Source organism: Gorilla gorilla, chromosome 3 (assembly GCF_029281585.2).
Source record: "Gorilla gorilla gorilla isolate KB3781 chromosome 3, NHGRI_mGorGor1-v2.1_pri, whole genome shotgun sequence".
Lineage (NCBI taxonomy): Eukaryota > Metazoa > Chordata > Mammalia > Primates > Hominidae > Gorilla > Gorilla gorilla.
Window position 1 is genome coordinate 166,910,109 of NC_073227.2, and position 21,755 is coordinate 166,931,863.

A 21,755-nucleotide genomic window follows, 5' to 3' on the forward strand; every position below is an offset into this window, starting at 1 on the left:
GCTGAACTGCTCTGTGAAAAAGCAACCCACTGAGAATTTTATTTATGATCTCACCCTAAACCAAGGCCAAAGACTCTTGAGCCTGGAAGGGACTACAGAGCAATAGTTTTCAAACAGTGTTCCAAGGAACCCTAGGATATGCTTCAGGGGTTCCAACAAATGTTTGTTTTGAATTTAAGGTTTTAAAAAATTATTGTAAAATTAATTAATTTAAAATTTAAGTTTAAAGCGTGCATCATCCACTGCATTATATATAAAACATCAACATACTGGAGACCACTAATATGTTGCCAAGTTGATTCAGTTTTGTGTAGTAGCCCTTGTAATGCAGTTTCTCCCCCTCTCATAGGAGAGCTGCAGTTGTAGTAATGTCATCAATAATGAAGTGGCTGCCTTTGCACTGATTTTTCAAAGAATTCAGGCCTATGCATGTGTGTTCATATATAATTATAGTCCTACTAGAGCCTACATACATACTTTAAATTAGTGTTTCTCAACCTCCACTCCACTGATATTCTGCACTGGATAATCTGCTGGGAGCAGTTGGGGGTGGGGGACTGTCTTGCACATTGTAGGATGTTTAACAGCATCCTTGGCATCTCTACGCACTAGTAGCCAGGAGTACTTCCCAGTTGTGAAAAAAACAATTTCTCTAGACATTGCCAGCTGTCCCCTGGGCATACCTGCCTTAAATTAAATGCAAGGGTAGATTCAAGTGTATCAAGTGTGTCTGCTTGGTGCAGCTTTTGACCATAGCTAATAGACAGACAAGTAGACATATGTAGATATATATGGATAGAGCTAGATCTATCATTTATTGAGCACCTAACATGAGCTGGGTAACACACCAAGTATTTACCTGTATTAATTTATCTAATTCTCACAGCCACCCTTTGAGGTAGGCACTAGTATTATCCCCATTTTGCAGATGAGAGATCTCAGACCTAGAGAGATTAAATACATTTCCCAAATAACAGTTAACTGAGTAATAACCAAGTAGTTGACACAGAATTACAGATGGCTTTAGGGCATATTGTGAGTTTTGGATACTGCTTATCTTCCATTTATTATAAGGAATGAGGGCAGTTGCCAAATGTTGTCAACTTTGAAGCAAAAGCTTATACTCTTCTTTAATTGAGGAGATCCTGAAATTACAAGACAAGTTGTTAAAAATCTGTTCCCATTTGCCACTATGTGAAACTGTACTTGTATTTTTTCAAACTGAGATCAGTAAAATAAATTTAGAAATATACTAGATGATCACATTGCTATAGACTGTACTCCCTCATAGCACTGGAGTGTCACATTTTGTGCTCACCAAATAGCAACTTTTTTTTCCCCCTAATTGCTTGGCTTTTTAAATATGTAAATGTAATAAATGTGAACTTTTGAAACAAAATGAAAGCCATTACTGTTTTCCACTCCCTTATTTTACAATAAGAACACATAGGCTCAGAGGATTATACGATCTTTTGAAAATCACACAGCTCATTAATGATAGAACCAGAATCAGAGCTTAACTCTCCAGATCACAAGCCGGTGCAGTTCTATCCAACCAAGTTCCCTTGTTAGCAGTGTGTATGTATGTATGTATGAACAGGTTGGGGATCTGGGATTTTTCAGCGCTATGATGTGCTTTGGGTAAGAAACTGCCTTCTGAAATCGTAAGAAAAGCCAAGATTTAATTAAATAATAATTAATAACAGTTAAATATGACTTTTAAATGTTAAGCGTATTATATTCAAATGGAATGTTTAGAACATTTGCTAAATATTTTAAAATCTTGCTCTTTAATTTCCCTTAAATCATTTTATAATTAGTGTTTAGTGAAATTTTAGCCATCTCATATTTCTCACTAATCCCCACCTGAGCTAATCCTTGGCCACCCTTCAGTGTCTATGTACCCAAAGCAAGACTGTAAAGATCCCTATGATAGCTACGGCCAAAGGGGAAAAACAGCCTCTGCAGAAGGGTCAAAGGTAACAAAAAGTGAGCAGTGCCTCAAGAATTTTAAAATATATAAAGTTTTCCTGCAAAAACTAAACTACTAAAACCAACCCACAAAGGGCAAAAGTTGCCATCTCCAGTAATCCACTTAACAGACAGGATATCTCCCTCGTCAAAAGCAGGAAGGACAGGTCCTGGAAAACCAATCAAGCCCTAAGTAAATGTGAAAGAAGGCTGTATTTTAAATTCCCACTATTAACACGGCCAAAGAATGAAATGTATGAGCAGCAATGGAGTGGTTTGCCTGGAGACTAGAAGAAAGAAAACCTGAAGATTAGATAATATATTTCCAACCTTTTTCAGGAAAGTCAGGATCCACCTGCCCCAAAGGACATCTCCTCTTGACTGCTATATTTGTCATTTTAAATTAATATGCTGACATTCTTGTTTACAGATCAGTTTGTAAATGATTTTTGTCATTGTGGATCACCCAGAGTCTGAAGAACTCTGGACTGTGGCAGACCATGAAATGGCTACGATTCCCCCCTCCAAAGGCCCACCTCTTTACAGTGTGACTTGTAGCTCCTCCCAAGAGGAGGAAAATATACATGCAATTTCATGGTTCCAATTGTCAGACCCCAGGAACAACATGAGTAAAGGTAGAAAAATGGAAATGAGAGGGGTATGTTCATGAGCTGGTGAAGACTGTTAACAGTTTTCTTAAGATAAGTGGAGAGATAGTTACTCAGCAGAAAGGAGCTAGGGCTGAGCATGGTGGCCTGTGCCTGTAAACCCAGCTAATTGGGAGGCTGAGGTGGGAGGATCGCCTGACGTCAGGAGTTCGAGACCAGCCTGGGTGACAGAGTAAGACCTCATCTTGAAAGAAAAAAAAGACAAGACAGGACAGGACAGGACAGGAAAGGAAAGGAAAGGGAGAGAGAGAAAGGAAGGAAGGGAGAGAGAGGAAGGGAGGAAAGGAGAGAGAGGAAGGGAGGAAGGGCGGGAGGAAGGGCAGAAGGAAGGAAGGAAGGAAAGAAGGAAAGGAGGAAAGAAGGAAAAGAGCTAGCCAGACAGGAGCATGATCTGATGCAAGAAGTACTGGAAGAAAAGTCCATCAGAAATGCTGGGTGGATGGGTGGGGGCAGTGCTGGGGAGGAAAAGGCATCAGGAAGAGAGCTGGAGGGGCAACTTCTAGGCATGAGGAGCAGGCTGCACATGAAGGGATGGAGTGTAGATGAAAATTTCAGTACAATTTTGAAGACATAAAAAATTTAACTAGATTAGTGACTGAAAGTGCATGCATTCGAAATGATGCCATGGTTTGAAGCCAAGGAAAATAAACAGTGAAGCAGACGGAGGTCAAAAGACAGTTTGCTCAACTGAGAAAAAAAAAATAGGTAATAGCTAATTAAGCAGTCAAGAGCCAACCTTTTGCGGTTACCCAGAGCTGAATCCTTGCTCTGTCCCTTGCAGCCGAAACCTTTAAGTCTCGGCCTCCTTATCTATAACATAGGTTTACTATTACAGACCCTATAGGGCTGTGGTGAAGGTTAAATGAGAAATTACATGATGTGGCTGGCACAGTGCCCAGCTCACTGTAAGCACATTTGATTAATTATAGTTCTTAAAATAATAATAGTAGAAGCAACAACAATAATAACAACAGTAGTAAAAAGAACGGACTTCAAGGAGAATGACACTTCTCTTTGTTTTTACAGATACAACAGGCTTTGGTAAAATTTCCCAGGGGTCTATCAAGATAAAAAATCACTCTGATGGCAATTCTGGAACTAGGTACACTCTATCTAGCAGAGTCAGGAAAGAAAGGTCTGGATTCCAGTCATGACTCTTTTATAGTTATTTACCCCAAGTCTTGGTTTTCTCATCTACATGCTTGTTATGAAATGATGTATTTAGAAATACACAGTACGCTGTGAAGCTCTACAGAAATATCAGTTGGCCCTACTCTTACTGCTCTATTTGTACTAAATAATTCCTGAGATGCCTAAAACTATTAACACAAATTCTAAAGTTGTCTGACATAACAACATCCAGAACATGCTGAAATTCTGGCTAATTCCACAATGCACAAGAAGGGCAGAGAACAGAGCCAAGTTCCTGTTTTGCTGCTCCTTTCTGTAATTTGCGGGTAGAGACCGTCTGGGGAAGAGAATCCTGGAACCACACTGCCTGGATTAGAATCCCAGTTCCTCACGCCTGTGATCCCAGTTCCTCACACCTGTAATCCCAGCACTTTGGGAGGATGAGGCAGCCAGATCACAAGGTCAGGAGTTCGAGACCAGCCTGGCCAATATGGTGAAACCCCATCTCTACTAAAAATATAAAAATTAGCTGGTCATGGTGGCAGGCACCTTTAGTCCCAGCTACTTGGAAGGCTGAGGCAGGAGAATAGCTTGAACCCGGGAGGCAGATGTTTCAGTGAGCCGAGATCGCACCACTGACTTCAGCCTGGGCGACAGGATCTCAGTTCTACTACCTATTCATTGTGCTAACCTGGGCAAGACTCCTAACCTCTCCATTTCTCAGTTTCCTCATCTGTAAAATGGGAATACTTATACCACCTACTATGGCATTGCCACAAGGCTCAAAGGAGTTAGTAAGTATTAAATAAAGTAAAAATAATAAGCAATGAGTAACTAGCGTAAGAACTCTGTCCATGCAAGTTTCAGCAACTGTGTGTGTAAGCAATCCAGGCCCCACTTACGTATAATCCTTCAGGCCCTACTTACTTATAATCCTCCAGGTCCCACTTACTTATAGTCCTACCTGCTCCTTTCTTAACTCAGGTCAGTGCTTGTCTCATGAGTGGCAAGTCACTGAAAAATAAGAAAGAGTCACACTCTTCCTCTCATATGAATCACCAAGTTCAATAAAGTCGAGAATTTCAAAAGGGCATTCAAGCCGCTTACACATATAAGGCCCCTAAATGCAGCCGCTCACATGAGGAATTTTAGTCACATGATCAGTGAGTGCCCATCACCAGAAAAGCAAGGCAGGGTTAAAAGGAAGGGCTAAACTAAAAATGCAAAGGGAGGCTGTCAAAAATCACCTGACTGGAGAAGGCATGCCCAGGCATGGGGAGTGGGAGAGCCCCCTGGCTGTTGGCACTGCCTTCGCAGGGTGTGAATAACACAAGGATGGCATTTACTTGGAAGAAGGCTCATTTGTTGAGATGATTGCCTTTACAGAAAGGCAATCAGAGCCACTGGGCAATGAGGATGACTTAGTTAAATGGGCATCTCCCATCCCTCCTTCTCCAGCAGTACAAACAAAGGTAAAGCAAGATTGGGAGCTGCCATTTATACAAAAACTGTATTGTAACTGCAGAGGCTTAAAATCATGTGAAATAGATGGAAGTTGTAGAACAAAGGCCGATGGAAAACTACAGTATATGACACAAACACATTAACCTACACCCTACGTTTATATGTGAACACCTTTGCTGTTTAATGGATGAGCTACTAATAAGTCAGAAACAGTTTAGCTTATATCCATTTGTTCATAAACTGTCTCTGTGAGGCTAAAAGTAAGTTACTGCTTTAAAGAAGTCCATCTCTCTTAGTTAAAATTATTTTGGTCTCAATTTTACGAAATTAATATGATGTGGGAGACAGCACAACAATTTTTGCTGGCTTCCAAATTAAAAATAGTTGAAATGACATATCTTTTATTTTGGAAAACCAGGGACAAAAAGATATTCCCAGCCAACAAGTGAAGTGCCAAGTTTCTGTCAACTGCTTGGTTATAATTTGGAGAGTTAGAATTAAATTTTATATCTTGAAAAGGGTAGTTTTCGGAAAAAGAAATGATGTAAGGCCGTTGCTGCAGGCAACTTTTAATCAGGCTTCTAATAATGACGACCCTCCCAGTTCCTTTATGCTCTGCACTGAATCTTGAGACTTTTTAACTGGAGAAACTCCCCTGTCAGGAGGCCCCACAAGGAAACACCTGGGGCTCCGTGAACACAACTCACCCAGGCCTCTCCTTCATGTCAACCTTGACCTATGGTGAAAGCCACAGGCCTATCTCATACCACCATGCCCCGTTTCATGGTCTCGGCTGGAGACCACAGGAAGAAAACTGCACTGATGAAAACCATAGCTGTACCAAAAAATACTGTACCATGTAACAAGTTTATATTCCACATCAGTGGTCCTCAGCCCTGGCTGCACACTACAATCATTCTGCACATTAAAATCATCTGAGGATATTAAAGAAAATACCAATGTCTAGGGCCTAACCCAGTGAATCATAATTTCTGGGCCCTGGCATTTTGTGAAAAACTCCCCAGGCAAGGCTAATGTGCAGCCGAGGTTAAGAACTGCTGCTGGCTGTGGGCGACAAGGCACAGAATCAGCAGGAACTTAGCTCTCCGCAGTCGGGTGAACACCTTTTCCCTGAACACCCTAGCCACGTGACCACTGGCTCACCTGCCCTGACATGCAATGATTTGCATATGCTTTCTGGCTTCCAGGAAAGAGCTGCTGGAACATACAGGCCTGGAGTACTCTCAGGTCTGCCTCAGTCTAAACCGTGGGTGAAATCTACAAAATTCATTTTTCTGTCAGCCCTGAAAGCTGCCCATACTATTCCCTGAATCAACTGCGATGCTGGGCCTGGAAGCCTCCGTTTTGCAAGCAGCATTATTTTTGAAGGACCAAGCAGTGTCAAGTGTGGGCTCAGTCAGAAGAATAGCTGATAGTTTGGAGAAGGGATTTTATTTCACAATCATGCACGTTAAGAAACCTCTAACAGGAATGGGGTTGGGGCTATTGAGAGTCCATTTAAAACAGTATTCTATCCACCGACTTTTAATCCCACTCGGTTCCATTCAATTATCTTTATGCTTAGTTTTAGTTGTAGGAGCAAGAAAGACTCCCCTTAATAACCAGGCAAGAAAGCATCAAGTGTTTTCTCTCTTTTGGAAACAAGTAGGTGTCTGCACGCTTGAATTTGTCACTGTGCTCCAGTTTTGCAGACAGTGATCTGGCTGGCACAAAGATTCACAGACTCAGTGCCCACAAACAGCTGCACCCTACAGTACCAGCAGGTGCACGGACAGAGCCCAGTGAAAAAATTCAGTGCAAGAACAATGGCGCCGTTATAACGCCAAGGGACAAGGCCCGAGACTAGCCACTACTTCACTACATTTGATGATGGGAAGAGCTAGAAACTCAGCCGCAGCTCCCTGGGATTTGGCCTTTTTGTCCCTAAATCATATCCACAGACACAGCCAGGCAGGGCATCACAGTGAGAGCAGCTATCAAACGTATGGCCAGACCAACCAGAGGGTAAGTAAAATTAAAAAAAAAAAAAAAAAAATCGCTCCAGAAACTGTATTCCTTTCCTTTTAACATATCTTCTCCTCTCCTGAGCTGCATTGCCACAGTCACCAAGTTTACATTTACATCCAAATATGCACACACAAAAAAATTAAGGATGCATCTCACTCCCCAGTGACTTTATAACAGGTTGCTAGGTAACAGTGCATACAAGTCAGGTTTCAGGACTTCCAGTAAGCCACCATAAAATAGCCACATGGGCCTTTTGCATAAATAGTGTGTGCATTTGTTATCTGTTTTCTTATGCCAATTATCAGTCAGTAAATATTCTGACTACCAAACCATAAACAACTCCCCATCAATAGCTAACTGAGAACACAGATCACAATATAAGGCTTTGACGCGCAATTCTTCCCCCCAACCTATCAACTGGCTTCTCCCCTCGTGTCTGCTGCTTGCAGTGCTGGCTCTAAGCAGCCTTATCTTATGCTCCCCGAGATTGGGTCTAGAGCTAATTACGGCGTAACGTGAGCACTCAGAGCTGAGCCCAGCAGGAGCCATGCATCATACACAAGTGTTTTATCCAAAGACCAAACCTTCCCTGTTCCCGCTCAACTTCCTCTAGATTTTAAAACATCCCTGGAGTCATGGAGTAAAGGGAGTAACACCTTATTCAGAGTCATTCACCCCGAGTTGCACTATAAGGGCCCATAAAAGGAGCCCCCTTCGCTATCACGGTGGCAGGGAAGACAATCAAGGAAAAACTAGAGTTCCCCTGGAGGTGAAATCCTGAAGGATCAGAACAGCAAACATGGAATACATGAAAACATGTATTTTCCCCACATGTTCAAAAATTTTTAAATATAAAACTCAAAGTCTCTAAAAATCACATTTTCCCCTAGATTGGAATAGAGGAGGGAGAAGTCGGGGGAGAGAGGTGATGAGGAGCAGAGAAGCCAGTGTTCTTTAGAGCCAGAGTCAGAAACTTGGCCAATTCCAGCATAGGGCCCCCTCACTCTCTTTGCCAGTTGGTGTGCTTCACTGTTACATTCCCCGCTCTTTGCCTACTTGGTTCATTTCTGGGACATCTCATTTTCCACCCCCTACCTTTCCTCATTTCTTCCAACTAGTGTCTCCCACTCCTCAGGAGCAAAGATCTGTGGTAAGGGGGACATTCCAAAGGACCCGACTGAAGTGTCCCTGAGCAAAGGGACTTCAGAGTGGAGCTGAACCTCTAATTCACCTGGCAATGACATTTAGTGAAATGCGACTCACAGTCCATTTAAAGGAAGGTGGTGACCAATTATTCTCCATTTAAAAGGGTATTGTCAATCTCCAAAGAGCTGACATGGCATTTGGAAATCATCGTGGGGACTGCCATCTTCACTGAAATACAGAACCAATTCTCCACCGACCTTTCCCCACCCCCTACATCTCCTTTAAAATTTAAAATCATACTTTTAAAAGCGTAATGAGTAGCTGCACAATCCTGCAACACAGCTTATCATTCCAAAAGAGAATGACAGGAAAAACAAAGTGCCCTAAGACCTTGATGCCCCTTTTCAACACCACGACTTAAATCAAATATGTTGGGAAAAAATGATAAAAAAAGAAACATCATGTACAATTTGATGGTGATAGAATGTCAACTAATAAGAATATATCTTTATAATTTATACTCCATCTTTTTTTCCCAAATGGATAAGGGCAGTTTTTTTAAAAAAAGAATTTTTTTTTAAAATGTGTTTTTAAATTCCACTTTATATGAGGTCCCTATAGTCAGATTCAAAGACATAAAGTAGTGGCCTCCAGGGCCTGTGGGGGAAGAGGTGAACTGACAGTTGTTTAATGAGTTTCAGTTTGAGAGAATGAAAAAGTTCTGGAGATGGATGGGGGTCAATGGTTTGCACAACAATGTGAACATACTTAATGTCATTGAACTGTGCACCTAAAATGGTTAAAATGGTAAATTTTACGTTAAATACAGTTTGCCATAATAAAAAAAATTTCCCGTTAAAAAAACCTGAAAAACTTCTTAAAGATAGTTATCATTTGCTCAAATTTTAGAAGTCTATAATTCCTAATAGTAGTCTTTGTATATATGTCCTTTAAAAATCTTATAAATTAAGACAGTAAAGAACTTGAATAATGCCAAAATGAGGTATTCCATACAAGTCCAGTGCAGAAGAGACATGTTAAACAGGGCCCAATGTCACACAAGCAACTGACACAAGCCTGGCTTACCATGTGACCATTCCCCCCTACAGTAACAACTCACCAAAGGGAAAAAAGCAGAAGGAAATCAACAATCCCTACTGTTTTGAGACCCAAGCCAAAGCAATACTACTTCCAAAGGATTACACACACACAAAGTCAAGGAGAAAATGTATGGAAGTGCAGACTATCCAAATTTAAAGGGACCTTGAAATCATCTAGTTCTACCAGCTTATTTTACAAATGAGAATACTGGTAGACAGAGAGAGAGAGAAAGAGAGAGAGAGAGAGAGAGAGAGAGAGAGAGAGAGAGAGAATACAACCCTATTCAAGTACCTGACAGCTTCATGAGAAAATCAGACGCCATCTTAACAGAGATGTCCTGGCTGAACAATGCTGACGCACTGTTGGCCACATACTCGGAGGGGTCTTTCAGCTTTGTGTGGTTGGCGGGCCTGTCGGCAGCATTCAAAGTAAAGGAGGTGGGCAGGCCGTTATCTTCCTTGGGTTCCTCCTTCACCAGCAAAGGCGAGACGCCAGCCCCTCCCTGGCTAGTCCTCTCTGGAGTGTTAGACGTCATCATGGTCCCCACTAGCTCTGTCCCTCCTCCTTCCCTTTGCTGCCCCAGGCAGGCACTGTCACTGAGGTGGGGAGATCCCTTGACATCTGGGTCTGGGATCTCCTCCTTCACCTTGGCTTCTGTCCTCAGGAAGTGCTGATGGCAACGCATGTGGAGTTTCAGGCTGAAGTGGCGTGAGGAAGTAAAAGGGCACAGCTGGCACTGAAAGGTCTCTCCCCGATCCTGGTGCTGATGAACCTGACGGAGAAGCAAGAAGAATGAGCTAGCCACCGTGCATTTATAGAAAATGCCTTGCTGTAGATCCAGACTATTCATCAATCATTTCCTCACCGTGCAAAGGGCTGGCCTTTGTACCGCAGAGCATTTCATTATGGGGCTCCAGGTAATAAGGCCAATCCCTAAACATAAAGTGGGTCCACATAGGTTAAGAGTCCATTATTAGGGCCATGCTCACAACTGAGGATGCAGCCGGCCAATGGATGCTATTTTGGGTAGCATCCCACTATTCTAGTCATCTGATCTCAGTTGATGTCTTCAGAGAAAATATTATAAACCCAGCACAATCCAAACTTACATAATTACTAGTTGGGGGTCAAAAGAGGTAACCTGTCAAGTAATTCCTCTCACAATAATGATACTTTGCATTCATCCAATTTTTTGTTAGTTATGTTTTGCAAACATAATTTCAGTTTTCAAAATGCTGCTCTTAGGTAATTAAGAATGTAGAAAATAATGTCTCCAGGGTATTCCCGTTTCAAAGACAGAGAAATTGAGGCCCCACAATAAATGGATTGAGCGAAATTACATACAAAAAAAAAAACAAAGTAGGAGAAAAACCAAGGTCTGACCCTCACCAAGTATTCTGAGCAAGAGGAAACCAATTTTTCCAAACGTGGCTATAATATCATGCTCCAGATTCTGACGTCTGCAATGAAAGAATGCAGACTTTTAAATCCAGTTCCAGTCTTGCATGCACACGATACCTGTAAAAATTGGGAGAAACTTTTTCTTCCTGTCACTACCAAATTTAGTGCTTAAAAAAGTGAGGAAATCATTGCATTGGCCTGAGCCAGGCTTTGAGCTGGCAGGTGCTCATAAGCTTGTAACTTCCCCATTTATCTCTGCCAATGCACTTCAGTGCTGACCTGCTACACTCTGCTATTTCAGGACTGGCCCTCCCTTAAGTAGAAACTGCCAATTGTGTAGATGTGGGCCAAATGATTTGGGGAGCTGTGTGATCTGAACAAACAAGTGAGTGATTGAACCCAAAAGCAAAACAAAACTGACACCTCCTCTTTTAGGGGTGACCTAAGCAGGACTCGAACCCAGGTCTCACCAAGGTTAAAGGCTCATGCGTTAATCCGCTGCACCACCTGGCCCCTCTCGGTAGGTTTCCTTTCCAAGAGAGCAAGTTTTACAACAGCTGTTTATGCATTCTGAATGCAATCCAAAAGCATTATTCACCAGCCAAAACATACTTTTAAATAATGTTAAGTGACCAACAAAAGCAAAGAAATTAAAAGTTAATGGTGAGATCCTGTCGCTACAGCACCCCACTGTGGCTTTTTGAAAAAAACAACAGAATAGATTCTGGGTCCCCCAAAGCATGAGTTTCTTAACAGAAATAGCCATATACACTCAAACTCAGTTAGGCAAAGTCCTGATCATGAAAAGGCTTTCCCCCTGCTGGGGTGGAGTGCTGGGGGTGGGGAAACACACCGATTGTCACCAGCTGTTAACATCACCCCTTTCTGTTCTTTCACAACAAAAGGATTTCACTAGGAGCTGACCATTTCATTTGCTTTCTCACAGAATCCCCATCATCTCCTCTGACCAATTCACGCAGAAGCAGGCACCTTGGGGACCTCAGGTCACAGTCCCATGGGACCCTGACCAGTGCTGCCAAAAGCATGCCCTGGAACCAGGTGATAAAGGTCACGAGGCAGAGAGCTTCCATTGTCCCTGAGAGCAGTGCAGTGGGGCAGATCCATTTCAGAAGTGTCCTTACATCTACTGACCCAGGAGAGGAGGGGAGCTAATCCAAGAACAGAAGCTCCGGAAGCAGCTTCTGGAAGAAGGAAAAGGACAGAGCGCGAGCCCAAGTTCTAAAATCAAAAGGGAGTCCTGGATTAAAAACAGTCTATGTGCATGTATTTTATGTGACTTCTTTTTCACCAGATCCTGGCCTTGTTATATTTAGTTATGGACAAATTAGTGAAGCTTTAAAGGAAAAACAGTGGGTATTTTGTTGACTTTTGCACTTAACAATTTTTTTTGAGCTACAACTTCCCAAAGGGACTATATATCACATTTGGCCTTTGAGAGAAGTATTAGCTCTATCCTCTGACTGCAGTTTTTCCCCGTTCTCTCCTGACATTCAAGCACTTTTCTGTCATAATTTTCATTCTCTTTAGCTTGACATTTGCTTTAAAGATCTTCTTAGTCTACTAAAATGAAAACATGCTTCTCTAAAGCACGTCATTCTCTCCAGGCCATGTTTAGGGGCTCACCTATCCTCTGGTCATTTCACACAAACAACCCATATCAGGTGCTGTTACATCATTAGGGCCATCTCTTCACCATTGGGGCCATTTCTTGGTAGCAGTTGGATGCTTGGGTTGTGGTATTTCAGAGCTTAGGGAAATTTTGGGAAACCTCTACTCCATCCCCCACTAGGGGGACAGGTGAGGGCCTTCATGAGAAGTTAGAGCTCCTTAAATGGCAGACCTGAGGCTACTAGAACTCAGTACCCTGACTCTTGGTCAGTTTCCTGCTAATACTTCACCAGTGTTCTTTATCTTGGCAGTCCTCCTCACCTTTTCTGTTCAATTTTAGCTTATGAATTCATGTTGAATTCCTGTATGTTCACTTATCCAGGAAAATTTTAAAGGACTTAATGGAAATCTGAGATAACCCCGAGGAAAGCTGGAGGCCTTTATAAGCTCCTTCCACAGCAGGTGATAAAAACATTTGCACAATATATTATGAAGGAAAGGTGGGCTAAAAGAATGTACAGTGCCTAGGACATAATAGGATAGAGTAAGTACTATAATACAAATGCAGTAAGTACTATATTTGTTGAACAAAGAAAGTAAAATCCCATTTTTCTTTAAAACATCGATATACCAATATAGAAGAATATACGTCAAAGTGATAATGGTTATTTATCATTCTTGGTGATAGGATTAAGGATCAACTTTATATTCCTTTGTTTATCAGTTTTTCTAAGTTCTCAGCACTAAAGACAGATCACAAAAAGGGAAAAGGAATAAAATTTATTTTAGAGTAATTTTTTATACCATTTCATTGATTATTTCTAAATGTAAATAAACATTAACGTATATTGAGATGGCTTTCCGATAATGATCACTGTATTAGCTACATTTACTGAATGTTGTTTCTCCAGGCTGGGCACTGCATTAAGTGCTTTATGTGCATTATCTCATTTAACTCTCATAACAACCCCATGAGACAGACTGTATGATTATTATCTCCATTAGTGGAAACAGAGGTTTGGAGAGGTTAAATGATTCTTTCAAAGTCTCACAGTTCCTAAGGTGGAACTGAGATTCTAACTAAGGTTTTTCTGACCACACAGTTTGAGATCTTAATCTCTGGCTATACTGACCCCACTTTTTTTTTTTTTTTGAGACGGAGTCTAGCTCTGTCGCCCAGGCTGGAGTGCAGTGGCGCGATCTCGGCTCACTGCAAGCTCCGCCTCCCGTGCTGACCCCACTTCTTAGGCAGAATTCATTTAGAAAATCTGTCCACGGCCGGGTGCAGTGGCTCACGCCCATAATCCCAGTACTTTGGGAGACCGAGGCGGGTGAACTGCCTGAGGTCAAGAGTTCAAGACCAGCGCGGCTAACATGGTGAAACCTCGTCTCTACTAAAAATAGAAAAAATTAGCCAGGCGTGGTGGCGGACGCCTGTAGTCCCAGCTACTCGGGAGACTGAAGCAGGAGAATCGCTTAGAGCCAGGAGGCGGAGGTTGCAGTGAGCCAAGATGGCGCCACTGCACTCCAGCCTGGGTGAGAGAGCTAGACTCCGTCTCAAAAATTAAAAAAAAAAAAAAAAAAAAATCTGTCCGTCCATATTTGTAGTCTCTGGTGGATGTAGCAGAGGATATCTACCCATAAGACTACAACCATTATATTTCCAGGTAGACTAGATTTGCAAAATGTAGCAAAATTAAAGTATTTTAACCAAATAAAATCATGAATGCTTTGATTAAAAAAAGAACAGCCAATAAGTGAGGTGGAAAGCAGGGACAAGAAAGAATATACCATTTGATAAAATTAAACTTGCATGAGCTCTTCTCACACTTCCCGTATCAAAAGCTCAAGTCATAGCTCAACAGGTTAGGACACCATGAGTTTGAATAAAGTAGTAATTTCACACAACTGCTTTATCGTACTGGTTATTGATTTGTTCTGAAAGCATTCTAAGACCCCACGACCCGCAAAGCCCTTGCAGCTCTCATCTGTGACACTGCCATGGCCGGCCGTCTGTGTCATCAAGGCACCCAACTCATCTCCCTGTAGTTTCAGGGTCAGTAGTTCCTGCTATTGAAAACCCTGCTTTTTTTCCATGGGTTTATAAATAGGTTGTTTTAAGTGACCCTGAGCTGAAACCAAGCTTACAAGGTGTCAGGCTAGATGCAAGTTTTCTGCTCGCTGAAGCTTTAAATTTGCCAGACCTGATTTCTAAACACAGCTTAGGAAATAGTAACTAAAACAAATTTTCATTTTAAAGGCATTTTTTTGAAGTCTCATCCTGCTAATGAAATTCAACTTTGCAGGTTTAAAATACAAGTTTTTACTTTGGGAAGACGTGACAGAGGATGAGGAGGGTTAAAGCAAAAACTAAGTCGGCTGAGTAAAATTCAGCCAACCAGAACTCCTGGTTAAATGGATTCTGAAGATGAAGGGCATGCTACTCCCAGGAGACAAAGGCAAATGATAGAAAACAAATTACATCATGGATTTAAATTTTCTTAATCTTCCAAGCTATTTCCTAAAGTCAGTAGAGGTTCTATCTGGTCACACTTTTTTAGAGCTACAATTCTGAAGAGTGATTACTGATTTATTTAAAAGGATTAGACTGCAAGATTTCCAAATAAGCAAATACCTTAATTATGTCCATACATTATACTTCTTATGGTAGGAAAGTAAACACTTTATAAATAATGTCAACAGCCAAATCATATCGAAAATATCAGTGAAGATATGATTGCTATTAAGATGCTCAATGATAGTTATTAGAATTAAATAACTTCCATTGAAAATTCCTGTGTCAGATATTTGGTTAATATTCTCTCCTTAAATACTAATGACAACTCTTCCAGACAAACATTATGATTCCCATTTAACAGATGAGAAAATTCAGAGTCTAAAGGTTAACTTGCTCAAGGCCACTTAGCTAGTAAGTCACATAATAAGATTTCAATTCAGGTCTATCAAATTCAAAAGCACGTGCTCTTTTGATCCCATGAGTTTCCTCCTGGATTTTGAGACAAAACCCTTTGCATTAACGGAGTCAGCTAAAAAGATTTCCATCTAACTAAGTTTTCCCCCATCTCACATAAGAGGGACTCATGGATTCCAGTCAATTCTTCTGTACATGTTTAGTGTAGGTTTGAGCTCCCCAGTTGTTTTTAATAGGACATTGAAAATTATGTCCTTGGATGTTTGGTAAATGTAATCCTCGGAATTATGATAGCTCAAACAATGACAGCCTCAATGAGGACTACAGTCTTGTTAGAAGGGCCCCCAAGCCTCCCACAGGGCTAAATAAAGTTAAAAGCCCGGTGCCTTCACTGTCTTCATGCCTCCTACACGGTGTCTCTGTGTGTTCCTCTTAGTTTGCAAGCTGGAGGGTAAGGCAGTAACAGCCAAGGGCAGTCTCTCCAGGAAGGGGAGCAGGTTCAACAGCCCTCTCTTTGGTGCTCAGTCCAGCAGCTCTTCCCGAACTTGGCTTTCCCTGCTTCTTGCTATTCCCCAGCCCTGCCTCTGAGTGCCCCAAGAAATGCGTCAGCACACAGGCCAGGCAGGCTGTTGCTCCCCTATAGGAGAGGACCGCCCTCCAGTAAATACATTATTTGGATATCGAAGGTTCTCTCTGCCTTTAAGTTCTTGGCTGCAAAGTGGACATTAACACCTTTCTGTTGAATTCTACCTTGCTACGTGGAGTACTGTCATCCGCATGTTTCATCAGTGAGGCGCCCTCCCTCGGCCAAGAAGCCTCCTGCACCAGACCATGTACAGAAGCCCTGGCTGTGCCTGCCTCTCCAGGAGGTGCAGTCGGTAGGTGGCTTACCTTCATGTGGGATTTGAGATTGTCCTTGCGAGCACACCGGAATGGACAGAGCGGACACTGATGACTTTTTAAACCTGTGTGAATCACCATGTGCCGCTTCCAGTAACTCTTCCTCTTAATAACCAAACCACATATTGGACACTGGAAAGGCTTTCCACTTTCCTCTTCTGAGGCTTGGAAGAAGGAGAAAGAAAGGAACATTAAGGAAAACAAAAAGGTACACTGCATCTGGCATTAATTCACATACACTGCCATACAAAAAGCACTAAAAATGATCTGGGTTTTTTTCTTGACAATTCCGAGATTTTATCCATAAGAAAGTTTTAGTACTGCTTTTCTTCAGTTAGAAACCCATATTCATCTAGTTACTTCCATCTGGGCTCCATTTTCCAAAATCTGATCATCCTGCCTTGTGAAAGTGTGACTTCCAAAGGCCATCCAACACTAAGGAAGACATCGGCAAAGGGGCTTCGCCCAGCCTGTCCTAACTCAGGGCCCAAGGGCACCATGCACAGTCAGAGAAGTCTGAATGCAGGGGCTTTGTTTCCTGAAGGAAACTGTCAGACTCAAGTCCATGTCTGAATTCCTGAACTTTGAAAACAGTGAGAAATAAAAACAAATCACATGGGACAGAGAATAATGCACTGCTCCACACTGAAAACCAAACAGCTAGCATAAACCTCACTCTCTGAACTCCAATGGAGACAAATTTTCGGATCCCTACTGCTGACTTGTTTAGTTGTGGCTTGAGCAGATGCTGCTGCCAATTTAGCCATCAGGGGGTCTTAAGGTCAGGGTTTTTGACCTTTTTATTTCTGTCCCTTTGGTAGCCACTAACAATATGTGCTGCCTTCCTCTGCACGGTGACTGGGCCTCGTTGCCCACTTTGGGAAGAGCTGCAATGAGGCCACCACAAATGCTCCAATCTTTCAAGAAATTAAACAAACCAACTACCTCCTCCAAATAAAGCTAAGGTCGCTCTCAAAGTGAAGGGTCTCTGTTGTGACACTATTGCTAAACTTCTGGTCTACCAATTTATATTGCTCAGTGCCACACTAGCCTCTGCAATTTGGCGATACAGGGAATAAAAAGAAGCAGAATCAAGAACTTAGACATTTCTTTCTTAATCATAAGGAATCAGAAATATTTCAAAACCGGTTAAATGACTTGGCATATGTGCCCACAATAAAATATAAAAAGCACTTTTTAAAATGAGCTAGATCTACAGACGATGATATAAAAACACGTCCAAGATATTAGCATTGGTGGATAAAGCAAGATACAAAACCATATATCCAGGGTAATTCTATTTTTGTTTTCTAAAAAAGTGGAAATCAGTCACAGCTAAAACCATTAGGTGAAATATTAGCAGGGAACTTTATAAAGGATGGATCAGTTGACAACACCTAAAACCACTAATTAATCTTAACATTACTAAAAATGGGGCAGATACCATGTGCCTTCTGATATGTCATCTGTGAAATGTCCTTATAAAAAATTAAACAATCCTCTATATAACTAACCCTTTATTGGAAATACAATTGATTTTTTAAAAAAGTGTTAAACACACCAACGGGATGAAATCAGCCAAATCTATAATGTGTGAATTCCTCAAGACAAACGACCCAGTTTCTTCAACATGTAAATGGCATTTTTAAAAGAGAAGGGGTTATGGAAAGATAAAGACTTAAGAGATATATACCAAAAAAAAAAAAAAAAAGCAAGGTGTGAAGCTTATTTGGATTCTGTTTAAATAAAACCATTGTAAAAGGACATTTCTCAGATAATTGAGGAAATACTGATTATAGCTTGGATGTTCCAAAATATCATTTAGCAATTGTTGTTTCTGTTAGATGTGACAATGGAATTGTGGTTAATTTTTTTAAGTCCTTATCTGGTGAAGATATATACATGGAAGTATTTACAAACAAGCGGATATGATGTCTGGGATTTGCTTTGAAATACTTGAGAAAAAATAAAGGGAGGGAGTGGGAAGAATGGCATGAATAAATGGAACAAACAAAAAATGGTATATTTTTATTTGCATGAAAACTTCCTGGAAGCATATCCAGGAAACCACTAAGCAGTTACCACTGAAGGATTGTGGATTAAAAGGAAGGAATCAGGAGGGAAACTTGTGTTTTCATTTCATATCCTTCTGTACTATTTGAAGTTTTTAATGTACAAATTACTCTTTTAATTTTAAAAGAAAATATTCCCAACAGTATACTTTAAAATAATCTCATCATGTATTTACTGGGTCAACTGAGTCTCTACATACAAAGGAGCACTTCAAATGGATGGAACCAGAGGGTTCTGGAATAAAGTTAGAGCATTCCATAAATGCAGTTTTACTAATACAGGTCTATTGGTTAGCTCAACCATGCAACTTGAAAAAGAATCAAGTCTGGAAATTCCACTTGTGATGTGTTCCACCACATGTATTTCCTTTTTTAATTGGTGGAGTAACAGGAAATGAGGGTTTCCTTTTACTCTAGGAAAAGCACACCTTGTAGACACATATAAACAAGCATTTTTATTAACCCCCTGTAGCTTTTCTGCTGTCTCTTTTTGTGAATTGCCTCTGCCGATCTGGAGTCCTATCTGTAATTATGTCTCTTGTCTTCTATCCTTCCTTGTCATTTCCTCCACCCTGATATTTTCATCATGAAGACTACATGATGAACAACAGACTGGAGAGAAAGGACTGAATCAGGCCTCTAGGTGAAATTATTGTCATACACTACAGGGAAATAATCATAACAATGTCTATTTGGGGTTGTAAGAACATCAAAATAATAGGAAAGAGATAAACAAACAGGCTGTCATTGATCCCCATCTTCAAGAAGTATGTCCCACTATCAAATTCCTAAACTACCTAATTTTACAGAACTGTCTGGAAGAGGAGAGAAAAACTGAGATGTTTTCCACTGACCTGAGATTTCGTGGCACACCATAGGAAGGCAATAAAAGGGCATTAGCTGAAAAAATGAACACTGCCGGCTTCCGCTCGCATCTTGCCTTGCCTAATGTGACCAATGTGTTTCCTATTCTTTCTGAGACCCCTCAGTCTTCACCCTAATCAACAATTCTTTATTTCAAATGTTTTACAGAGTACATTTAACCCTGCATATTATTATTTCATATAAATCCATTTAGCTATGCTTCCTTAGTTTTAATTAGTACCAAAATACACGAGTTGGGTACAAATTAGGGTGCACTTGGACTGACTAGGAAAAAAATTAGAACACACAATGAAGAGAAACTAACTGCAAGAAATGTGGTCAAATAGCTACACTACTATAACTTCTGAAATTTTTAACTGATCACAGCAGGAAAGGAAGATGACAGAAACCAAATGATAAAAGTAACCGAAGTACCATGACTGATTTTCACCTTTGGCCAGTCATCTCACCGATAACATCTACATTTTTATTTATTCAAGAAAGAAATTTCATATTTTAGAAGGACATTCTCCATGTGTTTATGATGTTGTTAACTACTTTAAAGAAGGGAGGAAGTAAGGTTGTATTCTATTTCGTATGCCAAACTATTTTCAGGAAACTGACAGCTGTAAATTTCACTCAAAGTTAGAACCTAAGGAAAGAGGACCACTTCCTCAGAATGAACCATACACTCTTGAGGCAATAGGATTGAAATGTTCATAATTTTACCTAGTTTACAACTGCCTAATAAATAACTTTTCCCAAGTATATCACTAGCTAGTTATTATCACTGCAAACACAACTAAATTCCATCAACTGCTAAGAAAACAAGTGGGATGAACAGCTGCTAATTTGCTCCTCTGGAGAAAACATATTCTCTTCATAGGCAATAATATTATTGGAATAAACGAAATAATGAATGTGCATAAGACACCTGTCACGTAGTAAATAGAGGCTACCTGTAGTAGCAGTTGTTGTAGTAAGAGTAGTGACAATAAACAAACTCTAAACATGCCCTGCAAAGCTAAAAACTCACCATCAGAGCAGATGTAAATCTAAACAACTAACATCACATAATAAATACACGGTTCAGAGCTTGGCCCAACGTGGTAGTTTGTCACTGGAGCCAATATGAAAGAAATAAGCAGAAGTCCATAGTGTGGCTCAGGTAGGATCTGGCTCAGCCTAGACAAAATACTGATGGACAATCCAGCTCAGCAGGGAAAAAAAGAGACATGGAAAAGACAGAAAAGAGTGGAGGGAGGAATTGGCTGCAACAGGGCCTGGAAGTCCTTACCTTTTTGTCTCCAGCCCCCAAACAATGCCAGGTACAACATATAATTCAGTAAGTGTGTGTTAGACCGTAAGGAGATTAAATGAAAAAGGTTGGGTTAAGGGAATAGAGAGAAGTGAAATGAGGGCTAGAAATGAAAGGAAAAGACGCAGGAGGCTGCCAGTAAGTCCCAATGGAACTTGTGTTAGGCCAAGAGTGTATGTATGCCTTTCACATAGTGCCCCAATACACATTCTAAATGAATGGATGGATAAACAGATAAATGTTCATGTACTTAGACCTCAGCTATTTCCAAAAATGAACCTGGAGCAGCTTATATTAAAAATGCATATGGAATGACTACATCATTAATAAAGTACAGAGATATATGTTGAACCATTTATAATGAAAAAGATCTGCCCAAAGCAGAGATGATCTTATGGGAGGTTTGATAGTGAATTTTAAGAAGCAACATATTAAACTCAAAAATTGGAAAAAAAAGAGTTTGTTTTGAGTTAATAAACAGTTTTAAAACACTGAGCTACAGTAGTAAATATAAGCAAGGAATTCTAAAACAGGAAAGGACCTTGGAGATCATCCAGCTCTGTTTACAGATGAGGATACTAAACTGAGGTAGTATGCTGCGAAGTCTCTCTACCAGTTAGTGGCAGAACTGAGATTACGGCTCATCTCTTCACTTCTGGTTTGCTGCTCTACCTACTGTCTATGCATAAATCCACAAAACAACAACAAAACTTCACTGGGCTAAAAAAAATTTTTTTTTTAAATCACGGAGGGTTGTAGTTGCTTAACTGCTTTAACACAAAGGTATTTTTAAAACAAATGTGACTGTTTTGTAGGCTTTGAAATCAAACTTCCTGTTGTTCAATCCTATGTGGTGATTTGCAGCAAGTCAATATAACTTGCAACTGGGTAGTTTCTGCATATATACCTTACCATAAACTTAGGAGTTCAAGATGCCTGGTGACCCTGGATCTGCATAGTCTGTGCATTATTATGGTCTCCATTCTGGACCTACTAACATTACCGGTACACATCTGTGTAGGATGATGACCTATCTTCCTTCCTAACAATACACATGGATTTTAAATCTTTTAACAGAATTTCTTTGTTACGTGTCTCAAATGCTATTTCATGGCAACAAAAAAAACCTA

General features: G+C 40.7%; 1 protein-coding gene across 11 annotated transcripts in view; it reads right to left on the minus strand.

The window, feature by feature from the left end:
* ZNF827 (zinc finger protein 827) overlaps positions 1–21,755 on the minus strand; it is a 181,184-nt gene that overhangs the window by 117,910 nt on the left and 41,519 nt on the right. For 10 of the 11 annotated variants that reach the window (XR_008679353.2, XM_019025581.4, XM_063705588.1 and 7 more), the window contains exons 3-4: positions 16,363–16,535; positions 9,801–10,281 (exon numbers count right to left, since the gene is read on the minus strand). Coding sequence is in view for 10 of the 11 variants with exons in the window: in XM_019025581.4 (XP_018881126.1) it covers positions 9,801–10,281; positions 16,363–16,535 (654 nt within the window). In the remaining variant the exon portion in view is untranslated. The remainder of the gene's footprint in view (positions 1–9,800; positions 10,282–16,362; positions 16,536–21,755) is intronic. The other variant, XM_055385600.2, reaches the window with a different exon arrangement.